We start from the raw sequence: 26681 nt of genomic DNA, 5'->3' as shown, positions 1-26681 counted from the left end.
ATCTTCAGATAAGATAACACCTTGAGAACTCTGAAGATGAACCAGCAACGCTTCTCTTTCACTTCCTGACACCACAGATGGCGGTGATCACAGGCAACAGTATGCATTCAGAAACCTGGAATAAATCAACGAAGCTTCTCTTTCACTTCCCAACCACGAGTGTTGGTGATCACAGGCAAGAGAATGCCTTGAGAAACATGGGACATATTTGCTTACTGACGAGATGCCTTATATAGGCCTAGATTTCCGTCTTTTTCGCATGTGCACGTTTCTTGAAACCGGTCACGTGCTCACCCTCAGGTATGTTTATGTCATCTTCGTGCGCTTTTCGAAATCCTTGTACATGACACTTGTTGACCTTTGGATACGATGACGTCATTCTTTGCAAGTCTCTGTAACTTTCCACTTATGGTAATCCTCTTTGTTCTCTACTAATCTTACCATAAACTTGCTGACTTATGTGCCACATTATTGTAATGAAGGCTGAATACAATAACATACAAAAGAATATTATTTCAATGAATATTTTATATCTTTTTAGTACATTTTCTGAATTAAAAACCATGTAAAAACCAAACATGATAAGTTATGAAATTACTTATTTTACACTACTTTTACACTACTAAATGAGACAGTAACCTTGTTCAAGTCTTCTCTTCTATGGAATGTTTTCCCAGCTTCTCACATCTTTTAACACTGCATAAGTGTCAAATGAGATGGCCTCCATAATTTCATAATATGATCACTGCTTCCATTCTCTTGAGTGAAATACCTACTGGGATCACATAACAGAAATAATTGTAGTTGGAGCAAAGGCCTTCATTCCCTATTCCATTTAAAATCCTACAGTACAGTTTGCAAGAACTGCAGTGCAAGCTGAAATTGCTTTCTGTACAAATAGCAGTTGAGCCCTTTATTTCATTGATCAAGACAAGGCCAGGATGCAGCTTCTTTCCTTCCACTACCATCTCTCCTATATCCAGATGATACCATCATAACATCACCGACAGATAAGGCTGACATCCTACCATTACTATTCTCCTCGAAAATCTTCAGGGATAATGAAGGCACATATCCAACTGTTACAAGAACAGCTCCTCTTGTCTTTCATCAGAAAGTAATCAAAAGAATCCTGAATAACTTTGGAATAGTTTGGTCCAGAATTCACACTTTTCCTATCATCTTGATAGTATTTTACAATACTCATTTGGCATGTGCCCTACAGCATGGAAACAAGCCTATATTCACTCGTTCCAGAAGATGATGTGATAAAGGTTAGCCACCAATTGTTGGCCCATTACCCTCACCTCAGTTCCCTTAAAAAGCATGGAAAAAAAGAGGTCAACAACCAACTTCTTCATCACCTGTAGGCTAACATCTAATTAGTGGCTATCAAACTGGATTCTCCCTCCCTCCCTCTCTCTCTATAATACAATAGATTACCTAGCTATTACATTGTTCGCCTTAAGGAAACCATGGAAAGGTTTGTAGAAAATTGTTTGGCAACTCTTAATATTTATAAGGGCATTTGATTAGGTGTGCCATAGAGACTTACCAAACTATTGTCTTGTGGTTCATCTTGGATCCTTATGCATTTGGGCCACCAGTTTCCTATTTTGGAGTACTGAAGTTCACAAGGTTGTACTCAAGATGAGTGCAACCTTGTGAACTTCAGTACCCCCAAAACACAATTCATTCTTTTTTTCTTACAAGAAAGATCCCTTCATTTCTTTTGACATTGGATCTCCAGCTCTTCTTGGATTAATGATACCTTTCCTGATATAAACACATTGCATTGAAAGCTTTGTCAATCTCCAGGAAACTTTGTATTCTTTTCAACTATAGAGACTACCTGTAAAACTGCTAACACTTTATCATCCCAAATCTTCCAAACATTTGAATAGTGTTCTCACATTTAGGCTTCCACATCAAACCATAAAAATGTTTGATGCTATTCAAAAGAAGAGTGGTTGCTGAATAGATGACCCCCCTCCCCATTTAAAGAATCATTCACTTACGTTCTTACAGTTGTTTTGTTTCTTTTTTTATACCTCTACTTGCATGATTTCTTGAATGTATTTTCATGAGCATTGTTTCATTCACTGGCCAGCAGCACTCCTACTGTTTTAGCTTATGAGAACACAAGCAGTTGTCCATTTACTCTCCATCTTCTAACCTACAAAACTAACTTCTCTGCTGCTTTTGTTGCTTGCATTTCTGTGCTTTAGAACAGCCTTCACTATACTCCCCCCCCCCAGATACTACAACCTTCAGCTATTTATGAAACATGTCAACAGGTTCCTTCTTTCCCCTTAACCACTTTCCCATGCATTGTACCAATGTTCTATAAGTTTTGTAACCTTCCTTGTTTGAGATTGACATAAATGTGTGTGTGTGTATGCTCATAAATAATAAGCATAATATTCATTTCATGTCATCTGCAAGAGTGACTATATGCAGAAGGACGTTGTGTATTAAGTTCTGTAGTAAATAAATTTCTTGTCACATTTAGGTTTTTGGATCCTAGAAAATACATACCCATCACATATTTTAGTTAAAACTAATTGAAATTAGTTTGAGTATATATATATATATATATATGGAATGTGTGAGTGAATGTGCATGTCCACACACACACACAGTCAACTCTCATTATTACAAATTACCCACAAGTTCAAACCATCCACCCATAGTCACAGTGCTGTTATAAAGAAAAGTTTTCAAAATTACGAAATTTGTTAAAAGTACTCACTTGAACAAGCTATTCCTAAGACCATAGGAATAGCTTGTGTGTGTGTACATATACATATTTAACACGTTCGCTGCCAACTACGAGTATACTCGTAGTTGGTAAACCAGCCACAAGCCAGCTACGAGTATACTCGTATGATGCTTACCGCCGGCAACGAGATTACTGTACTGACCTTGAAGAAGTGAAAATGCTTGGCTTGTGGAGCTAGCATCAAAACTGTGTATTCTCATAGATGGTATATGCTCTGCACAAGCCAACTACGAGTATACTCGTATGACGATTACCGTACTAACCTTGTAGAAGTGAAATTGCTCGGCGTACGGGAACAGACTATGCCAAAGTAGCGTGGCAGCGAACGTGTTAATACGAGCATTGAAAATAAAGTTTTCATTTCAGAATAAAAATATATTAAAGAATAAAATTAAACTAATTGCATATGTAGTTACAGTATTTATATCATCAAACAGTGGACCAATTTTTACTTTTCCATTCATACAAATCAAAACATTTAAGAAATATTATTTTACACAAGTATGTCTTAATATCCAGCAAATAGGAATTGAGCTTGCGAATATTTTCTAGCATCAGATATATTACTTACTTATACGAAAACAGAAGGCATAGATAATACTATTTATTTGTTTAGAAGGCCAGATATTTCTGGAAAATACAAATTTTGAAAGGGTCATACAGGATACCTGTAGGTGGAATTTTTCATTTTATGGAGGGTAGGACTTCCATTGAAATTGAGAACAAAGGCAGTAAAAAGAAAAGGGAAAGGGTTGAGAGCCACATTGTTCTCTCATAGAGCGATGTGTGATTGGAATAGCTTACTCTAGAGTTAATGCGCACAGGTAGTGTTTGGGTGTGCAGGCAGATGGTTTGGATGATATCTTGCCTTGATAAGTTCCTCACTCTCTGGAAGTCCTTGGTATCCAGGGTACTTATTGTTTGTAACACTCTCTCCTCATGCATTTTTAAACCTTAACCTCCTCTAGTAATTAAACCTACTTTTTGATAATGAAATATTCCAGTAAAGTGATCGTTAAACAACTCCACTGTCTTCTGCATCATCATCACTCTACTCCCATTTTCATCTAACAGTGTCATTCTTCCATGGTCATTTCTCCTCCTACTGACTACATAAAATGAATTCATTTGGATTTTACCTTGGATTTCAGACTAATATCTTCTTATATTCAAGCCTTCTTTACCATGCAAGTCACTTTCCTAGCTTGAGTCTTATGTTCCATTTCTCATGCAACTACTCTCCCTCATCTCTTATACTTTTTTCCATAGCCTTTTTTTCATTTACAGTTCCCATTGGATCGTCTACTTTACACCAAATTGTGTTCTTTTTTTTTTTTCACTTGAGGTGTATAACAATTCCATTACTGCTAATAAATATATCTTACCCTTCCAATTCTTTCATCTATGGAATGTCCCTGAGCAAATATGAGATTATTATAATTACATGCCTTATAATTCATATAAATTACTTCTTGATACTTTTGCATGCCTGTTCATCCCTCAAATCGAGACTTCATGATCACCCTCTCCAACCAGGGGAGAGGGATTACATTTCATTTACAATCAGATTGCAGGACACAATTCAAAACTCTTGTTCCTTCTACTACATATTTCCTAAGACATTTATCCCTCAAGAATTCCAGAAATTTCATTCCCTTACTGCTGCACACTGTTTCCTCTTCCCAAATTATACTGTTGTCATTAAAATCTCTCATAATGATCACTCATTGTGTACTTTCCAAACTCAAATGCATAAAAATATTTTATTTTCACCCTCTGTGTTCCTGGGCTTATAGCAACATTCCACTAAATATCCTGTTCTGCCCACCTCCACTTCACACCACATGCTCTCCATACTATTAGTGCCATTTCCCTCCAAATCCTCCAGTCTCAGAGGACACAAAGCATCACTTATCATACTAATACTCCACCACTGTGTTTACCTTCCTCTCCTGTTGAAATATACAGTACCCTTCTACTTCTATTCCTATCAGTATATCATCCTTCAACCAAGTTACACTGATCCTCATAGCATTTGGATAGGTTGAGGCTATAATTGCTGACCTGGTTGGTCTGCAATTATAGCCAAGCCTTGATTTTACAAGGCTTGTCTTTTTTTTTTTTTTTTTTAATCATCTAATTTATTTTTGATCCTCCTGGCATATGCAGAAAGAAACATCAATGCATTGTCAGTTTTTCTATACCTATTATTAGTATTCCCCTCTGGATTCCATTTGACTCTGTGTTACATCATCTCACAAGATGCCATCCCTGGCAACTCTACTTTCCCTGCAAATGGTCATTCAGGCAGAGAACAATAATCTCTCCAGATGTATATGTTCTTCCTTGTTCAAATGCAGTCCATGTCTTACATACAACTCTTTTCTATCCTCAAACGCCCTCCAGACATCCACTTAATCCAAGCCTCTCTTTTGATGCATTCTTGCTATCATGCCATTCATTATCGATGCTCTTTTCCTCAACTCATATCTGGGTAACATGTTTACTATCTTCCCTCTCACACTCTTGCACTGTACAACCTCAAGCATTAATCAGATCTCTCACTACCTGATTCACACAGCCTCTCAGATCATTTATATCCACCATCATCTCATCCATACTTTCACCTTCAAACGTGCAGAAAGGCTTATGTGTTCATCGTACATGTTGACTAATTTTGACGGTAATATATCAGAACACAGAAAGATAAGTGAATAATTATTTATTGACTTATTGTTGATATTTTACTGGTGTTATAAGCTTCTTCAGAGCACAAAACATGGTTTGTCACAGTATGCAAGACTACAACAACATGGTGTAATAATGGAACTTGTTTGAAAAATTGTAGCAACAACACAAAGACTAAATTCCTAATTATCAGCAATAAGTCAATAAATAATTATTTACTTTCTGTGTTCTGATATATTACTGTCAAAATTAGTCAACATACTTTCACCTTGCTTAATTGCCATAATCACACTATCATTCCTCCAGGCAAGCACTCCATTATTCAGTAAATTTCCATACATCACACCTCTCAACCTTGCCCTGTTCATTCCTTGCTCTCTCTCTCTATCCTACAGCAGCCTTCCTGTCATCTCTCCATCCCTAGCTCCTGCACTATCTCACCTTCTCTTTTATTCTCGACTGCTACCTCTCCTATTCACTCCCTGTCTCCTTCTGTCTTTCTCATAACTCTCTCACTCACTGATACTCTTGTTTGCTTTACCTCAGTTAGCCTTCCCAGTTTCCTAATATTTTCTTTTATGCTTCTGAACTTATTTTTCATATGTCCCACTTCTTCTTCTGTATCTATTATTCTCAGTACCATTTTTCACCAGTCATCCTAACCTCTAAACCTATTACACTCTATAATGTTATATCCATCTCCATATCCCACTCATCTTTTTCACGTTCTATTGCTCCTCTCTGTCAGCTTCACTAATTTTTGACACACTGCTACTGAAATAAGTTATGCTGATATTTATTTTGCCAAGCTCTTTCTGTTTTCTACATTTTATGCAGGCATTCATTCCTTGGGCTCTTACCTGCCACATTACTAACTGCCTAGAATGCAAACATGTCTCAAGCACTCTATACACAAAATCTTGTAGAAATTTTTCACTTGGTTAGAGTATAATATATTTAGTTTAATCCTTTATCCAAGTGTGAGCAAACAAAGTTTGCACCTGAAAGTATCTTCAGGACTGGGGTAAGGTGGTAACAACACCAGGGCACTCCTTGCAAAGGTGGAGCAAGCTACCAACACTCCTATCTCAGTATCTCCCATAATGCAAAACACATCTCCTTGTGGATATGTCTGATGTTATGCATTAAGGGAAGGGCCACAACCCAGACTAGTTTCGACCTTTATTGAGGTCTCTTCAGTGGGAGCTACTTCCCTTAATGCATAACATCAGACATATCCGCAAGGAGTTGTGTTTTGCATTATGGGAGATACTGAGATAGGAATGTTGGTATCTTGCTCCACCTTTGCAAGGAGTGCCCTGGTGTTGTTACCACCTTACCCCAGTCCTGAAGATACTTTCAGGTGCAAACTTTGTTTGCTCACACTTGGATAAAGGATTAAACTAAATTTATTATACAAAATCTTGTCAGATACTGTACAGAATGTAGTCTTTAAATGGTGGCATGCTTGGCAATAGCATATTGGTAAAGTGACTTATAGTGGTCATCATTATTTGAAACAGTACAAAGAACACTGACAAGATGTTAAAAAAAATATGTCATCATCATCAAATTCCTGCCATGTACCCTCAAGGGGTGTACAGGATATGATAGTACTACATGAAAAAAATTACATCATTATTAATTTCCTATCTACAATTTTCCTCCAAATCAGTCTGTTACTTGTCAACACTCCAATATTATCAGCTCTTATATTTCTATCGTCTAAAGCACTTTGTACCGTATCAATCCACCTATATCTTGGTCTTCCTCTCGGTCGTTTTCCTGCCAACCTGGCAGAGAACACTTGTTTTGCTAATCTTTCCTCGCCCATTCTGTTTAAGTGACCATACCACCTGAGATTAGCTCTGCTAACGCATTCCTGGATGCTGACAATGTCAAGTTCTTTCCTAATATCCTTGTTTTTAATATGATACTGCCATTGATGCCACCTGTTCACGCCTATAATCTTTCTCAGGACTCTCATATCTGAAGTCTCTAGTCTTTGGTCAAGTGTTTTACTTCTGACCCAGCTCTCAGATCCATAAGTTAAAACTGGTTTGAACACTGTCTTGTATGCAGCTAATTTAGTGTTGCGACTAATTTCTCTCTTATTCCATATGAATTTATTCAATTGACTTCCCAGCATACCAGCTTTGCTGATTCTGTTGTCTATTTCTATATTTAATTTATCATCTTCAGTAAAAATCGTGCCTAAATAGCTGAAATGTTTTACTTGTTCCGCAGGTTCTCCATTCACAACACAGTTGACATTTTCAATGATTCTGCCTATTTTCATTGTCTTTGTCTTTTTATTGCTGACCTTCATACCATATCTATTACAAGAGCTATTCAATTTAGTCAGAGAATCTTGCAGACTTGTAGCGGATTTATTTAGAAGTATAACATCATCCGCATAGAGCAAAGAGCTGACATTAACATCTCCAATTTCGATATCATGTTTAATACCACTTTCCTTCATAATGCGATCCATATAGATAATGAATAACAGAGTGGATAATGTAGATCCTTGTGTCACACCAGATTTAACATTAAACCATCTTCCTGTACTTCCTTCAATTCTAACTGCTGACTTACAACTCGAATAAAGACTAAGTATTGCTTGATATAATGTCCCATTGACACCATATAACTGCAGCGTATTGAATAGCTTCTCTCTTGGCACCTTGTCATATGCCTTTTCCAGATCGACAAAACTTAAATACAGGGGTGCTTAAGGGTCAAAGCTGTATAACTGAGAGGAGACCTCCACATAGCCTTTAAAGGAATGCGGAGAACCGACCAGGGCTTCTGACCTGATGTCCAATCCTCACCTTCTCGTGGTGCACCCTGTTGGGTATCTACTTGGATACTGAACGGACGAGGATGGGCTGGCAATTTGGGATTTAGCCGACCAAATTGTATTCTTATTGGTTAAACCAAAATATAGAATGATGGTACAACATGACAAAAAAAAAAATATGTTAAACAACTTAAACTATCCACGGTCAATTATATACACCAAGCTGATGTATATAATGTAAATTTAAAACAAATACTCTAATAATTTATATCAAAATTTACCCTTTTTGTTGCCACCTTGTTAGTGCTTCCAACATGATTTTTCCCCTTTGGCAGATGGAGTTGTCATAGCTTTAAAAATATTCACGATCTGCATTCAAGATTTACTTTCCTGGGCTACTTATAATGCTATCATAAAATATTTCCATCGGGTACATTTTAGATAGCTCCAATATACTTATTGTTTGTGCCAAATGCACAGATATAAGTATATTGGATTTGTTTGTCTGCCTGCAAGCCAGTTATTTTTGTACCTGAGATGGATATTATTTAAATTTTATATTTATAATTTGAGATCCTCAAAAACTTCTCAAGTCATCTTAATTTTTATCTGAATTGGACCATTTAGAGAAACAAAAGGTTTCAATATTATATGTATATATTGCAATGTATCCTTGCTGTAGCTGCATGAAAAGTAATAAAGTTTGATATTTGTGAGATATGCAAGAGTATGTTTGTGCAGTTCCATTTTGTTTTCATTTGGATCTTTTTTCATTGAATAGATAATAATTTTGCACTGGCTACATCACTATTAAAACTTATCAAGTCATTTTAATTTTGGATTTACTCAAATCATTTGTTATGGCAAAATAAAATAATATATATCTGCAATACTTTAGTCAAAAGGTGGATTGACACTTCATAAATACCTCTAATTTTTGACCCATCTTGTTGGATTCTTCTAAAATCATTACAATTTGCTAGAGCTCATGGAATACCATAAACTTGTCACAAACATCGCAATGATTACTGTAAAAATTGCGAAAATATCAACATACAGAAATTGTACTGTGAACATTTTCACTGCATTACATATAAATATTAATAAGAGCTTGCCAAGAGCTGATGTATATTTGGTCACATGCATACATTTTGTTTTAGGTTCTGGACTGCTTGATGAACATTTCCCACCCCATCCCACGTACACACTGTAACTGGGTTGTTTTTAGAGTCATTTCATTTTTGGTCTTCACATTTCCATGATAAAACTGGGCAAAACAAAATTACGCGTGGCCAAAAAACATCTCTTTCTTCATTGTGGTGAGAATGAAACATCGCAATGATTACTGTAAAAATTGCGAAAATATCAACATACAGAAATTGTACTGTGAACATTTTCACTGCATTACATATAAATATTAATAAGAGCTTGCCAAGAGCTGATGTATATTTGGTCACATGCATACATTTTGTTTTAGGTTCTGGACTGCTTGATGAACATTTCCCACCCCATCCCACGTACACACTGTAACTGGGTTGTTTTTAGAGTCATTTCATTTTTGGTCTTCACATTTCCATGATAAAACTGGGCAAAACAAAATTACGCGTGGCCAAAAAACATCTCTTTCTTCATTGTGGTGAGAATGAATCATGTCACCGTATACAAGAATTCTTTTGTGAAATACCTTATTATTTTATTTTATTTATTTTTCTTTATAATTGTCTGTGATCATATCTTAGCTTCTTTAGTGCTTATGCATATAATGTTACAACCTTTGTTATTTATTACTTGTACATTAATTACAAGTTTTATTTTTATAGAAAGGCGATTCCATTCCATTAAAACCAACTCATGGAACAATCTGGGTGGCAAAAACATTCCCTCCTTGGCAGTCACTTATCCTTACTACCCTTCGGAAGTTGTATGATGTGAGTTTCTATTTCGGAAATTAAAATTATTTAAAACAGAAGTATATCTGCTAACTTTTGTACATTGAAAGAAGCATTGTTTTGCAACCAAGTAATAATTATGACCTCTTTCATTTGAGAGTTATATGAAGAATTGAACTAGCCTTTATAGACTGAAAAAGCAAGAAATTAAAGAGATACCTGCTTTTAGTAAATATGTGAAGTAGCAGTGAACTTTCAAGATTGTTTATTAATATTGAAATGTTAGAGGAATAGCATTTCACACAAGAATAATGCAAATGTAATTTCTTTTTATGGCATGGTTCCAGGGTTTGTCTAGAATATTTGAATGAATGCAAATAGCTGTAAAATATGTCTCATGTAATTATAATGATAACGTTCCAATCTGAAGCTATACAATTTATTCATCTTCTAAGATTGGTAAAATAAATTTTCTGTCAATGTAATAAAAGAATACCTTTTATTTAACAGAATTTAAAATACTGTTTGGATTTGTTAAATTTTCATAGGTAATTATGAGAGAATAATACAATATATTATAAGTATTTAACTATTTGGTGGGAGGGGGGGGGGAAGAAAGAGATTAACAGATTATGAAACATACATCACATAAAATTTTAAACTGAATAAAATTACAGACCTGTTGTTTTAAATTGACTGACTGGCTAGTACATTGCAAAATTCATGAGGTGTTGACACTAATTTCAAATCAAGTCAGCAGCTGAAAACCAATTCATTTTGGAAGGTAAACCTTCACTACAAAATAAAGATACATTGTTACCTTTCTTTGCTGATTAGTTCCATACAGAAGGCGGTTTGAAAATACTGTGTGTATGTAAGAGGGAGAGACAGAGTTAGAGCTTTAGCTCAGAAGCCTTCAGTACAGACATTTTTTGGAAGATCACCTTCAAGAGAACTGTGACATTCTAACATCCAGACTTCATTACTTGGGACTTTTTGTGGTAATTACATTTATATTTGAGGTGAAATAGAAGATATAAACATACTTTAAAAGTTTTAGTATAGGTATCTTTACAACTTTCTAAAAGATGAATGAGTGCTGTGTTATCATTGATTGGAAGTTGGGTTGTATTATATCTGTGATTGCTATGTACTATGTCTGTTAAGTGTGTGTAGCTTGTCTGTTTTGTAGAATGTCTTGTCTGTTTTATCCAAGAATCTGAGATTCTTGGATAAAAAAATAATTCTGCCACCTCCATATGAGACTAGTTAACTCACCTTCAGTTGAAAGACTGTTATAAAGGTTCTTCACATCTTAAACAGGATTCGAATCCAAGTATTTCCAAGACTGGAGGTGATGTACAATCTAGTTTCACTGTAGTGAGCCTGGGAATAAAGGAATAGTCTGCCATAGTAAATTTTCTTGACAATACCATTAAATTAAATGCCATCACCTTCGTCAGAAAAGTTTATTATAGTGAACTTGCTCATTACAATCGTGTTGCTATAATGAGAATGGGAGAAAAGAGTTAGTTTAATCATGTTATGAAATATGGTTAGAATAGAGGTTTATAATATTATTAAATGAAACAATAAAAAATCTTCTATAGATCAGAGAGCGCACTGTATAACATTGTCCTCCAACCTCGACTTTCAAAAACCTTATCAAAGTTAAACTCTGCTGTTAAGGACAAGCACTGCACGTTGAATCCTTGAATCCTCAGCCATAGTTCCTTTTTTTCTATGTCATGAAATCCTTTCAGAATTGTGGTAATTTTCCCTGAATACAAAATCAAAAAAAGTTCAATCCAAAAAAAAAAGCCAAAAGAAAATATTGAACTTGCATCTCTCACTACATATGTAATGAGCTATTGACTTAAGGCCACATGCACTGTTATATGGTGTGGAGAATCTTTCCAAAATAAAACCTGTCTTCAGTGCTCACTAAGTCTCTCCCATCCCACTCTACTCCCAATAAGTTTCTGATAAGCTCTCTTCATTCCTAGTATCCTAATGCCTATAAAGTCCTACTTTATAAGCATTAATTTCGTACATTTTGCAAAGTCCATTCCTCGTTTTTTAATTTACACTTCTGCATAGTGGAATTTCTCTTGCACATATACCTATGAAGTCCATTTGCAACCATATGCTGGAGGAATTCCATCTTAAGCTATATGAAAATTTCATATGATAAACAGAAAACTTATCACTTTCTTTCCTTATTTTACTGTATCATATTTCTTTACATGATTAATGTTTCCATACAGTGTACTGCTACTAACCCATCATATCACAGCAACAATGAACACAATGAACCACTTCTTAGTTGTATCACATAATTGTGATTAACATAGGACACCCTGAAATTATCAGCTTTGCCACCCAGCCATATTAACTTTGTTGAGTATCTAGTGTCCAGTAATACTGAAGTTTTCTGCCTCAGATTTCTTCTAAATTATTCTGTTAATCATCGCTTCTTTCCTAATTTGATCAGTTCATATCTCCATTTTCTAACATGAACCTAACTGCATCAGACTAAGAATTTTCTGGGGTCTTTTTGCCATTTTAATTCAAATACCTATTTGCTGATTTTTTTAATTTTTTTTTATTTTGCACTCATTTAATGCCCATCCCACTTTACATTAATTCTACTTACTTTCTGTAGAATGTAGATATTAGAAAAATTAATTGGCATTAATAATACTTATTCTTTTCAAAGATCTTAACACCCCCAACTGGCCATGACGTCTCTAGATGTCCAGCTAAATCTGGATACGATTCTGTAACACCTATTGAATAACATGGATAAGAAGTGCAATTTTTTCTCACTATTTCATCCACCTCGACCAGTAGGGCTGTTAATCTAATTTCTGATCTGTTTTCTAGTGCCTGATTAGTTGTTTTCAGATTCAGCTCACAAATTCTTATATTAAAATTAGTTTGAATACTGCTGCTTGCTTTGTATATTTTAGTATCCTAGGTTCTTAGTTATGTGCTCATTTACAATTTTCTGCTGCACGATTCAGTTGTAAAAATAGAACTCACAGTTTCTAATACGAATGCATTCATGTGACTGAATAATCACAATAATTAAAAATATGCAATCAGTCCTATTTTTCTAATGATGCAATTAATGTCAAAAATTAAAATGAGTCATATGGCCAGGCATGAACACACACACACACACACACTTGCAACTATTCAGTTGTAGTTCTTGGCATAGCATCAAACTGTTGATTTGTTTAAACATGTCTGACAATGAATCTAGCGATGGCACATTATCAAACAGTTTAGGATACAGAAAAATTAATATTAGAATTAGAACTATGGCTTGCTATTTATCTACAGAGGATCACTGTAGATCTTCCATCTACAGTAATTGCAATTTTCAAATTGTGGGGAGGAGTTTACAAATGTTATAAGCAATTGGATAGACTTAACATAAAAAAAAGGAAAAAAAAATTAAAGATATGTGCATTTTTTTTATCGTATTTATTTTTAGTAGTAAATAAATTTCTTAGGGCAACTTCTTAAGTTGTGATGAATTTCATATTTTTCTTTTAATACCCTCTGATTAATAATGGATGGACCCAGTGGTGGGCTATGGAAATTTTAACAAAGGGCTCACATCGTCCAGCAAAAAAAAAAAAAAAAGAAGCTAACTTAGCCAGCATAATACTTATAATGCAACTTTGTTGTAGAGCTTCTGACAGATATGCTAATTCCTGTAGGATATCAATCATTAATGCTAGATCTTTTAAAAGTTCCACATTGAGAAGCTGGTTTAAAAAGCCCTTATATTAATCGTTTGATGTAATGCTTGCATAAAGCTGGGTAATTTCTCCACACAGCAAGAGCCATTCGTAAACTGCAAGCTGCCAATCGTGGTCCAAACAACACAACCGATCTTTAAAATTTCGATACCAAGGTCTTTTGCAATCGTATTTAATTCTCGTTGATTTTTTGGTGATTGATGATAAAAAGTATATAATTTATCCATAAATATTTCAAAATGATTTATTTCTTTAATGTTTTTTTTTATTGAATCGTCTAATGCAAATTGTAAACGATGAGCTATGCAATGCCAAATCAGAATGTTGGGAAATCTTTGTAAAAGTTTGATTGGAACACCTGATGTTTTCTAACATTACACTAGCTTCATCAGAACAAAATGCAATGAGATGATTTTTTAAATAGTTATCAAAAAATGTTTTGTAGAATGTCTTGTCTGTTTTATCCAAGAATCTGAGATTCTTGGATAAAAAAATAATTCTGCCACCTCCATATGAGACTAGTTAACTCACCTTCAGTTGAAAGCTGAATTTAAATATGAATTTAAAGTAGCAATTATAGTACCATGTATACATTCTGCGGTGGTATTTTCTAGTTCTACAAGATTATTAAACAAGAAGAACAAGGGGCTCGTAATGAGAAAATTTTAACAAAGGGCTCACACGAGCCCCTTATAGCTCACCACTGGATGGACCCAATATTCTTTTTTTAAACTTTTTTGCTTTTAAGCACAACAGAGCCACAATATGTTTCTATAAAATCCATTTTGAAACTGAAAAACTTACAATTGATTAGTTGAAAATTAGTTTATCATGTTTTCTTGCAATTTCGATTTTTCAATCTCAGTGACATATCATTGCACATGTACATTGTCCTAACCCTTATAATAAATTTTTCAGCTGGTTGCCTGGCCTACCATATTTGTTACTTCTGTTTTCTATGTACATATTTAGTTTTTCCCAGTTTCCAAAAAAAAAATTATGCTATCAAAATATGAAATTTGTTATTTCATAAACTAAAAATGCACTTTACGCATTGTAGTTGTGTATTACCCCACCTTCTCCCCCCTCACTTTCACGCCACATTTAATATATAAATTATTTGATTTGGTAATGAAAGCTTCAACAGAATTTATATTAGAGGACAGTATCATCTACATATGCTAAATAATTTTTAAAATTTCATATTTTGGTATTAAGTTTAATCCCTTTACTTAACTCTCGAATAAAAAAAATTAGATTTTCAATAATTAGGAACACTCAATTGCAGACTTCTGTATTTTATATTGAGAAGTTAATTAAATTTTAAAAAAATGCTTATGTTTTGCATTTATTTAGGAATGTTTAGGAACTGTTTTTATCATTGGAATGTATAATGAGAGAAAATTTCCTGAGAAAATGAAGCTTATTTTCAAAGAAAGAAATATACATGATAAACAGTTTATATATTGGCACATTTTACATGCATTTTACCAGTTCACATTCATAACAGAGAAAATGATTTCACATAGTCCATTTGAAATTAATTTTTATTTATTTAATGTAGGAGATTGGCCATTGAGATTTATTTGTGTCTATAGCCATGCTGAAAGTTCTACTGAAGAAGTAGAGGAGCTTTTTGAATCATTAGAAAGGATGAAAGAAGAGCTTTCAAAACAGTAATAGAAGGTCAAGTTCCTGGAGAAAGAGGAAGGGGTAGATCATCATTGAAATGGATGGATGGTCTGTCTGGAATGACTGATCTTCGTAAGTTGAAGCTCTAGAAAAGCATACAAAGGACCATGTGGCGAGGACTGGTGTGGCACATCACTGAGATACAGAGTTACCATATGGCATCTGTGATGGAAGAGAGAAGGCAACTGACAAAGCAGAAAAAGTGTTTTTTGAGACAGAGAGAGAGGGAGAGAGAGAGATATCTAAACTGCAGAGTAGGAAATAAATCCAACATGTTTTAGTGAAATTGGGAGGAAAGTGCAAAGTTAATGGTAATTCCGCTGGATTTCTGTTTGAGCCATGGACCAGTCATTACAATCACTATGTTTCATAAAGATGTGCATAAATTTGGAAAATTATAAAGTTACATATTTTGATGTGAAAAAGTTAAAAAGTTTATACAACAGTGATGTAACTGCCTTCCAGAAAATTTGATGGATAGTGAATTGAAGCTCAAAGGGAATTGCAGAAAGTGGCCACATTAACTCATTAGATTATTTGCATGTTGAAGAACACAGTAACTAGCAGAGATAAGTTTCCATTCCTCTTTAAAAGGCTTTGGTACAGTCACAATTTATATGCATAGATCTATCACTTGCATTTCTTCGAGATGAGGTAGTGAAGAGGATCCATAGGTAAGTGACCAAGATAGTGAGTGGTCTGTGAAATGCTCTTATGAGGATAGCCTGAGAGTTGCAGAAGTTGGTTGATAGATGAAAAAGAGGGAATATAATAGAAACATTTTATAGGAATAATATAGTGGAAATTTTTCAGCACTTGGCCAGAGGAATCAGAAGAATGTCATCCATGGGAATTGAGTATGAGTTTGGTCAGCAGGGATATCAGAATTAGATTTGTTTGGAGAGTGGTGAGAAGTGGAATGGGTTGCCACAGTCTGTTCCAAGTCATTGTTCATTGTATTTGTCAGTAAATGTGTTAAAGAAGATGCATGATAGGTATTGTGAACAGTATGCCTCCCACAGTGGTTTTTTTGAATTCTGTGTTGATTCCCATGTAACGATGATGATAATAATAAGAATAAATTCACATGGAAACAACTTGCAAAACATAGAAAAAATTCTTGTTGTTGAGAGTGATACCTTCACACTGGTTTAGGATATAGTGGATTTGAAATAGGAAGTAATCAGCAAGCATTTAGTTTTAAGTAGAACAAAAATGCATATCTTATTGAAAAGAAAAATATGCATGAAAGTTTTAAAAATAATCAGCACCAAACAGCTATCAGAAGTGAAGTGTGAAATCAAATGTACAAATATTATTGGAAGAACAAGTTTGAAAACAAGGGCCAAACTTTGGAGACTCTATCAAAATTTGAAAAAAATATTGATAGATTCATCCTGAGAGGCATGTTGTCAAATTGTCTGCAAAGATATAAAAAGAAAATACAAAATTCAGAACTTCATAGTTCACACAATAAGTTAGATGCAGTTGAGGAAATGCAGGACTCACATTAGCAGTTTCTGGACAATAACCCAGCAGATGTCCTGAGACAGTGCAAATAAAAAATATAAGACATTTAAGTAGTATATAAAAGCAGCTAAAGAAAAAAAAAGTAAGGGAAATACTTTTGTTAGAATATAAAGAGTACTGTAAAAGGAATGAAAGATGGTAAAGAGCCATAAAAAAAACAACTTTGATTTGTATAAGAGGAATGGCCCACACTTGAATGCAGTTGGTATCAGGAGTCTTGAAAAATTATTAATTGGTATAAGATCTAACTCAGAGGGTCAGTGAAACTGAATTATAATGGAAGGAATACTGAGAATCAGGGTGTAAGATCAACGATGCTATGTAACTGTGTTAATGATGGGAATGGGTATTATTATGGAAATGATTATGAGAAGAGAACGATTTTGTGTTCGTCGAGTTCAGACCTATCATGTACACCAGCATCCAAAACATAAGGATTAGCACTATTTCTGAAAATTACAACTGCAAATTCAGACTAATCAGCTTGTGGCAATTTGTATAACTGACGATTTTGATAAAAATTGAAGGCAAAAGGCTGCACTTAGCGAATTATATTTGTAGGAAGCTTGCAATGTCTCAAAGACATCACTAGATGATTTCACCTGGGGAAGAATTATTGGAAAGCTTGAAGAATGCCACAGAATTACTGATATTGCCAGAGAGTTTGGAATCTCACATAACATTGTATCCGAGCTCAGGGCAGCATTTGAAACCAATGGAAGGTGTTCCAGACATTTGCCAAGAGGTTGTGGTTGTCCTCACTCTACCACGGTGCATGAACACAGATATTTAGTTATATCATCAAAAAATAATTGATGCACCATGGCATCATGGCTTGCAAGTCTGCTCCATTCAAGTACAGGTATACAGGTATCTCGACAAGCTGTGGCAACATGTCTGCGACAATTAGGCCTATATGCCCAAAGTCCTGTAGTCTGTGTCCCTTTATCTTCAGCTCATCGTAGAGTACATTTTCAGTTGTGTGGTATCCATAAAAATTGGACAAGACACCAATGGGCTAATGCATTCTTTACAAATGAGAGTTGTTTTAATCTTTACTCAGAATCTAGGCGACACTTGATCTGGCATGAAAGTGGTACTGCTTACCATCACGAGAATGTTCTTGAAAAGGATAGATATGCCGATGCTGGGGTCATGGTGTGGGGAAGAATTATGCTTAATGGATGCACCAAGCTACAAGTGCTGGAAAAAGGGACTATAAGTGGTGAATGATATTCACCACTCATAGTTCTTTGCAATGAAGTTCTTCAACGTCATGTTCGAATATTGGCTGATCTCCCAAATTAAAATATTTAAAGTCAAAAAAAGTTAAAATAGTGATATTCTTGTTTACAGTTGGAGGAATAGCAGTTACTGTAACACCTTATAAAACCATCCACTATTCTAGAAGCATGATATCAGAATGGGATTGCCATGATACTCCAGATGAGAAGATGTGTTCAGAGTTTTAAGATGAAGAGTGATAGGTATGAAATGCATCATGATATGTCAGGATTATCATTTGGTTCTGACTAGGAATATTATCCTTAATTTTTGCCCATCTGAACTTCTATTATCTATAAAGCAAGATATCTTAACTGTCCTATTAGACTGTACATTCCTTATCCAGTAAGATGCTTAAAATGAGCATGCTCAGAATCTTTTATCATGCTCTACCATCTGTGCTTGATGTAGCAGTAAAGATCATAATAAATCTTACTTTGCAAAGAAACCTAATGTATCAATTGTGAGGGAGACCATTTGGTCTACTCTGTGCATGCCAAAGATAAAAGGATGAAAAGGGGTACAAAAAATAAAGACTAAATAGAATATCTCATATCAAGATGCAAAGAGGAAGCTAGTTACCACAACACTTGTCTTGAAATCCTTTTATGCTGTTGAGAAAATAGCAAAAGTGACACAAGTCTGTATTGTCTCTCTCCAATAAACTTCTACAACAGGACTAATCGATAAAAGTGACCCTTGTTTGTTACTGTGGTGTCACACTTGACCATAGTCCTCCCGTCTACATATTAGGCCTACTGGCCTATTACAGAGCTATCTTAAGCCCTTCTAAGTCGTACCCATAAGTTAAAGATATCTGCCAGAGTAATGCCTCTTAGAACAACAGCCCTGTCTTGTCTTCCCAGTTGTAGAGTATTGTTCACCAGTTTGGAGCTGAAGTCAGCTCCAAACTGGTGAACAACACATACAGATCTAGCTATCAGACCTCCAGGATTCAATTTACCTCAGCACCCCACGGAGCTAACTAAACAGATTTAGGACTGGACAAGGCTCCTGTTCCCACTAATTACAACTGTGGGGAATTGCACAGCACAACATGTCTGGTGCTATGCAGACTATGCATCATATCACTGATAACTGCTCCACACACTCATGCTTCTCTGGAGGCCTCAGGAACTTGCATTTATTCCCAGATAGTGTCATTGATTGGTTAACTGAGCTCTCATTCTGTATATAGGTTTGCACTTTAATTTCTTGTATTTTCCCCCATATGCAAAATAATAAATAACCTTCCAGTAATTTTGGCATACCTGAACTTTATAACCATACATGTTTTTCTCTGGAGTGCATTAGTCACCTGACCCATTATGCTCTCATTCCTGAAACAATCCCAAAATGATCCTGCTGAATGAGAACCTAACTTATCAAGAAGATTATGTCAAGGGCATCACTGAAAGAAAACCCACTAGACACCTCCACAGAAAAAAAAATGGATAGTTCTATATCAGACCCTGAGATATCAGATGATGTATTAAACATTTCTTCAGAAAAAGAAATAGTCACAGGCCATCTGTACATCCCAGAATCAGTTGGCAAACATGAGTCAAAGACCTCTTGGAAGTCAGATAAGTCCAAAAAGTCAAAAGAATAGGGAAATTCTCACACTGAAACTATAATGGATTCTGCTATAATATTGACATCAAGGTTCTTCTGCAGGAGACATTTAAAATCATTGAGCGCCCACCTTGCCACATTTCACTATTCGTAAGGACAGAACTAGAGATATACTCATTGAGGAGTTGCCATTCTTATGGACAGGGCAGACCTTGATAAGCTCATATTGCAACTACCTCAGCCCATTCTTCTTGTGGTTGACTTTAATGGATATAGTACTCTATGGGGCAAACATGAATGGGCAAGGCAGAAAATTGTTGAGTGTATCCTTGCCAGTAATTACATTCTTCTTCTTCTTTGATACAATACATTCCTTCATATACCTACCTACATCCATTATGAAATTATAAAATATCTCCCACTATCTTCTGTAAAGCTCCTATACAGTGGAATACTTAGGAGGAGGAGGAGTTGCTGGATTCATAATTAAGTCCATTGTCACTGCCTTCCCAAACCAGGAAAAGATCCAACCCAAGCAGTTACTAGCATATCACTCTGATCAGCTGTCTTTGTAAGATATTGGAGAAACTGGTAATAACCGACCTGTGATATTTTGATAGTAACTATCTTTTCTTCAACACACAATTTAGCTCTCATAGATGCTGATCAAGATTGGTCTGTTTGGTCAATCTAGAAACTTCTATAAGAGATGCATTCCTGAATGTGAATATCTGGTTTCGGTTTTCTTTGACATGGAAAATTGTGACACAGCCTGGAAACAGGGTAGATTAAAAGATCTTTATAAACTAGGTTTCAGGTCATCTTCCTGTTTTTATTATTATTATTAAAACTTTCTCTTGCCAAACTTCTAAGTCCAAGCAGGAAGCTCATTATCCTGTCCTTATTTCTAAGAAGGTTTTTTCCCAATGCTCTTTATTAAGTTTTTATGCTTTTTTGTCAAAGTAAACTTAGTGAGCAACTTCCTCACACAGTAGGAAATGCTCTCTATTGATGACTTCACAATTTTCTGTCATGCTTCTTACATGAGAGTCACTGAAAGGCAACTTCAGCATGTGATTGATCATATCTGTTCATAGGCTCTTAATATTGGGTTCAGGTTTTCAACATAAAAAAAAAGTGTCTGTGTACACTTCTGCCAAAAATGCACTCTTCATTCAGACCTAGAGTTAAGGATGAAACAAAGTACCAGTTTGTCCTGGTAACAGCAGAAGACAAGTTCTTGGAACTCATTTTTGATAGAAAGCTTACATGCATTCAACTAGTATCTTCTGTGCTCTATCCTGTATACTATAGCTTGCACTTATACACATAAAAGAAAATAGCTGCCAAAAATGTATTTATACAGACTTGCCATTCATTACAGGCCATCTTTTCTCCTGTGTGTGTGATCTACGTCCAGTGCTTTATGATGTTCTACAATTATTGTATCAAATTAGGACTCTTAATTTTGATGTTAAATTGTGCTGGTTATCCAGCCACATTGACATTAAGGAGAAATAAGAATGTAGATGCAGCTGCTAGATCAGATCATACTTTCCCCATATACTGTTTTTGTCAGTCCCCTACATAGACTGTACAGATTTAACAGCAGAGTTAATTAATCAGTGACAGTCATCCATGGAGAAGCACTGCAGGTAAATTGTATACATTAAGCCTGATATAGCATTGGCAGTCTGGTCTATGAAGAAACAGAACAGAGGAGGTTGTACTTGCTAGGCTTCTTATCGATCACAGTCGTGTTACACATTCTTATGTATTGAGGAATAATGATATGCATGAAAAATGTAATGCTTATCTTACCATGTGCCATATTCTGGTGGAGTACCATCACTTTACTCGAGAGAGAGAGAGAGAGAGGGTGTGAGGAATTTAGTTTTACTAATCTGGCTGGGCCACATACTCAGGTAGATCTTATCAGACAGATTGCATGAAGTTTTTTTGATGTTTTACAAAGAATTAATTTGTACAAATAATTTTATCATAAATGCAATTTATATGTCAATACAACATTGCTCAGTTTTTTTGTACATAACATGTTTACTTATTTAGCTATTTATTTTTTTATTAGTTTGTGTACTGCCATAACCTTTGTAATGACATATGCTTTTTGCTATCTTGCATCATTAAACTACAAAGACCAAATAAACCTGATTCTGTTTATTAACTTTCTACTCTCTTTTCAATAAAAAAAAAAAAAACAATATTTCATTCCAATCTCCAACATAAAAATGTTCTTAGCTGTTAGTACAGTCACATGGGCATACTCACTTCAAATTGCTAGTTTTACTTAATGAGGTTCTCTTTCAACTGATGGACTAAACAGAATATTACATAAATTAAAGTTTCAGTCTATTAAAGTAAGAAAAAAAAAGATAAATTCTTGATATTTGCTGATTGAAATAAGTGCATTTCTTGAAATTTGGAGTTGGTCAAACTGTGCATTAAGGCTCTCTGTTTCCATTACAAAAACATCACTGAAGATTAGTGATACTTAGTAACGTAAAACTTTCAAATTTGTTTTAAATTTAGTAAATTTATAAATTTTATAAAATCATTTTATTAACATAATTTGCTTTTGTTTTTGTTTCATTGAGACTAAGACAAGTGCGTTTAATTATTACGATATATTGAATTTCATGACTTTTAGTAAAAAAAAAACAACTTTGTTACGTTACTGTGTATATGGGGAGAGGGATTAACATATTTGTGACTTCCACCCATGAAAGGTTCTAGATCTATAGTACATGAGTACTGTGGGTGGGCTATTTTATTTTATTTTTTGTGTTATTCATTTTGTTTTTATCTGTTCTAGAAAAATTGGTGCTTAATATTTAAATCAGCTATATACATTATACATATATACTCTTTTCACTTTCACTCATTTAGGAGGTTTTTCACTTTTTTATAAAACATGCTAAACTTGACAAGAAATTATATTCTTGTTTTTATCCTTAAGTTACCCAGGTATAAATAAAAGTTTATTTACACTTAACAGGGTTTCTGTTCTTTAATTATCTTTAATAATCCTGACTTATCTGTTCTTTAATCCATCCTGATTACTAAAATATACAACTTTTCATGAATAGGCAGCAGATAAAATATCCATCTATGTGCATGCATATGCATATACACAATTTTTATATTTTTTCTTGTGTGAACTTTTGTTTTCTTAGGCTTGGGTGTTAAAATAATAAAAATGAAAGGAATCTAATTTCTTAAGGATAATAAAATTTCATTGTTCTATTGAGTTTTTGTTAATACTTATAGCATTTAGGTAAATAATTGCACAAACAATAACTCCCCTTTTCTCCTTAGGAAATGCTTTTGTGTGGCATTATATGATACTTTGATTACTTCATTACATATCTGCAATTAATAGTAACCATGCATTGAGCAAATTCTACACACACACACACACACACACACACACACACACACACACACACACACACACCATCTACGAATATTTGATAACATTTTCTCCAGTTATAACTTGAAAATCTGTTCGGAAAAGAAATAATGTGAAGTAATAATTGTAGAAAATACCAAAAAATAAATTAAATGATTAATTAATATCATCATTTTCTTTTTAAGAAAAAAATGTATTTATATTGCTCTCTATGGTGAATTTTAGTGTATTAATATTCTGTAATAACTTTTACTATGGATATGTGGCAAGCAATAAGAGCATGCAACAAATGAAATGCAGATAAATTAATATATGCTTTTAGACCTATCCACTTACCTTGGATAAATTATGAACAAGTTACAACTGATAAAATAATGTATAGAGATTGTTGAAGTTTTTCATTCCATCTCAGTAGTATCTGCTAACATCCTTTCAGAAAGTTGCTCCTAAGTCTCAAGTCTTAATATAGTAGATCTTATACACTAGTAGATCTATGCACTAGTGTATACCTTATACACTAGTGCATAGATGAAATTTGATTGAACCAGAACATTTGCTTCACTACAGGATATAATGGATGGTTTCACATATTAATTTTAGTAGCAGATAAATATCACCTCATAGAGGGAGATTCATCCTATACATTGGATTCCTGAATAGAATAAAGTTCCCCATATAAAATTATAATATGTTATGGAATTTCCTTCCATAACATACTTATGGTACTAATGTTTGCTGAGTGAATAGCATATCTGCTGTCTATCCAACAAGATTTGAGTTTGAATACCACTACAGGTATGGATATCCAGTGTGACACCATAATTGCTTATTAGTGAAGCAGCTCAGTTTCTTGTTTGATCTTCAGAAAAGGGTTTCTGTATTACTTAATCCTTACCCCATTCATAGTGCTAATGTACTATGTAGTAGATTTAGAACTTTATTATTATGATTCACATAATTATAATATTTCCATTAATGATATAATTAGTGTTGTTCATACCTGTAACAGCAGCCTGTACTACTACTACTACTACTGTTGAGGCCTGTGGAATTTGGACAAAAACAAAATAACATCATCTTCTTGCTCAGTCTCCTCATGTCCGAGGACTCGTGACCACAGCCATAATGTCTCCTCATTTCTTTCTGTCTTTCATACAAAATAGCATGATAAATGTCATATTAACTTTACTTGAAAAGGCTTCAACATTGTAGTCTGGGCAGGAAAATAAAATGGCATGAACATTTTTGACAAACAAGTCTTTGGAAATGATAACTTGGAAGATATGGCGCATTTATACTATTTCAAATAAATTTGCATGTCAGCTGCTAACTAGTTCACCAGAATAAATTTGTTCAGCTTTAGTGGCATGAAGTAATGGTAACATTTTTTATTATTATTGTGGTTGTTCTTGTTTCTAAGCTTTCATAGAGCTATGTGACTTAATTAGTTAGGTGAACTGAGTAAATAAGGCTCATCGAAACATGACCTTAAAAATATAGCTGAAGTAATTTTTCTAAAGATAGCCATGAGAGAGGGAGAGAGTGTTTGCATTATAGCAGTACTGATGTTCAAATGTAATCTTCAGCAGAATCAAAGAGAATAACTTGGGGAGAAAAGTCTCTTTTATTCCATTAAAGGCCTGCTTGACCGAGTGGTTAGCATATTCGCTCTCCAGCCAAAAGGCTGGGTTCGAATCCCGCCATGGGCATAGATGTTTGTGATTGTCTGTGAAAATACTAGTGGTGGTGGTGGTGGGCAGTAGATGGCATTGGTGTAGTTGTAGTTAGTGGAGAGACAGAGAGAGAGCTGTAGAGTAGGTACCCTCTCTCGATGAGTCTTTGGACTCCCTGGAGGTGTTATGTAATAATAATAATAATAAAAGCATGTCCTTCAATTTTCCATTCTTTATTCATTTCAGTTAGGCTCTTAACCACAGCAAAAAAAAAGCTTTTTTTTATTTATTTTTTATTATTTTTTTTTATCTACTGCTTTGTCTCACATACCCGTGTTTCTAATAAGACCAAAGTGATCAGCAGGAGAGAATATTTGAATGATAGCTCTCGCTCAGAAGAAATTATATTCCATTGTATCAATCAGAATGGGGAAATTATTGATGAAGCTTTATAAACAGCGTAACTATTTCAGAATATTTTAGAAGTTGTGATTACTTTGAAGATTTTGCTAATGCAAAATTTAACATTTTCTATTTGAGATGCTATCTTATTCACAAATAATTCAGTTTAAAATAATTATGATTTGCTAAGTATAAATTTCCTGAATTGTGCAACTATATTTTTGAAACTTGCAGGAAAACAGTGGCCTTCCTGACAATAAGATAATCTCATCCCAACTAAAAGACATTCCAGAACTTAAAAAGTATATGAAGAAGGTTATGCCTTTTGTGCAAGTAAAAAAGGTAATGGTGTGTTAGTATCACTTAGAAATATTGAATAATTTGTAACTGATTTTTGTTGGCAGCTGTTTCTTTAATGCACTATTTTCAGATATAAGAAAATGTAAAAGTTTCACAACTGTTGTGCATTGTATGCCCTGCATCTTTTTTTGCATTCCTATTGCCAGATTTAGTCTGCAAAATTGTATCATCTGTAAAATTCCGTGCATTAATTTTGACCTGTTCATGTGCATATGATGTCCTCCCTACTAACTCTATGAGACATATTACAGCTATTTTGTTGGTTGAATAGTTTGTGCCAAACTTAGTGGTCATAAATAAGAATTAGATATTGTATTGTTGTGTGATTTGCTAGATAACTGCTCTTCCAGTTTGGGGGAGATGTTACAACGTCTTTTTTGTGTATTGTGATATAATAAATTGTATTGCTTAATACATCTTTTGAACTCCAGATACAACCTCCTGATTAAAAATAAATAAATAAATGGAATAATGGAATTGCTGCTTTGCAATTTAAATTGAAATTTAAGGTTTTGGGTTGTCATGGCAGACTGAATAGATTTAAGTGAATGAAGATAATTTTTGTTTTTATGGAAAATAATTCCATTTTGATTGACATAAATTCTACAAAAGAACAAATAAATTTCCTGTTGCTGCAGTTTCCATTACTGAAATTATTTGAGAATGCTTAAAAAAATCACTTCTTGTACATTTTCTGCCCATGTTTATATCCAGTAATAAAAATAGTAGACGATTGTAATATTTTTCAAGGTTTAAGATATATTTTGAATGCTATCGAGATTTTTCAAGTATTACATTTT

General features: G+C 34.3%; 1 protein-coding gene across 2 annotated transcripts in view; it reads left to right on the top strand.

Moving 5' to 3' along the window:
• Positions 1–26681, top strand: part of LeuRS (Leucyl-tRNA synthetase) — a 388197-nt gene that overhangs the window by 290213 nt on the left and 71303 nt on the right. The window contains exons 22-23 of one of the 2 annotated variants that reach the window (XM_090395980.1): positions 10094–10201; positions 25756–25863. In XM_090395980.1, the coding sequence (XP_090252106.1) occupies positions 10094–10201; positions 25756–25863 (216 nt within the window). The remainder of the gene's footprint in view (positions 1–10093; positions 10202–25755; positions 25864–26681) is intronic. The other variant, XM_090395982.1, reaches the window with a different exon arrangement.

Source organism: Typopeltis vanoorti, chromosome 7 (genome assembly GCF_054136105.1).
Source record: "Typopeltis vanoorti isolate ZY-2024b chromosome 7, IOZ_Tvanoo_1.0, whole genome shotgun sequence".
NCBI lineage: Eukaryota > Metazoa > Arthropoda > Arachnida > Uropygi > Thelyphonidae > Typopeltis > Typopeltis vanoorti.
This window is presented reverse-complemented; position numbering and strand designations above follow the sequence as displayed.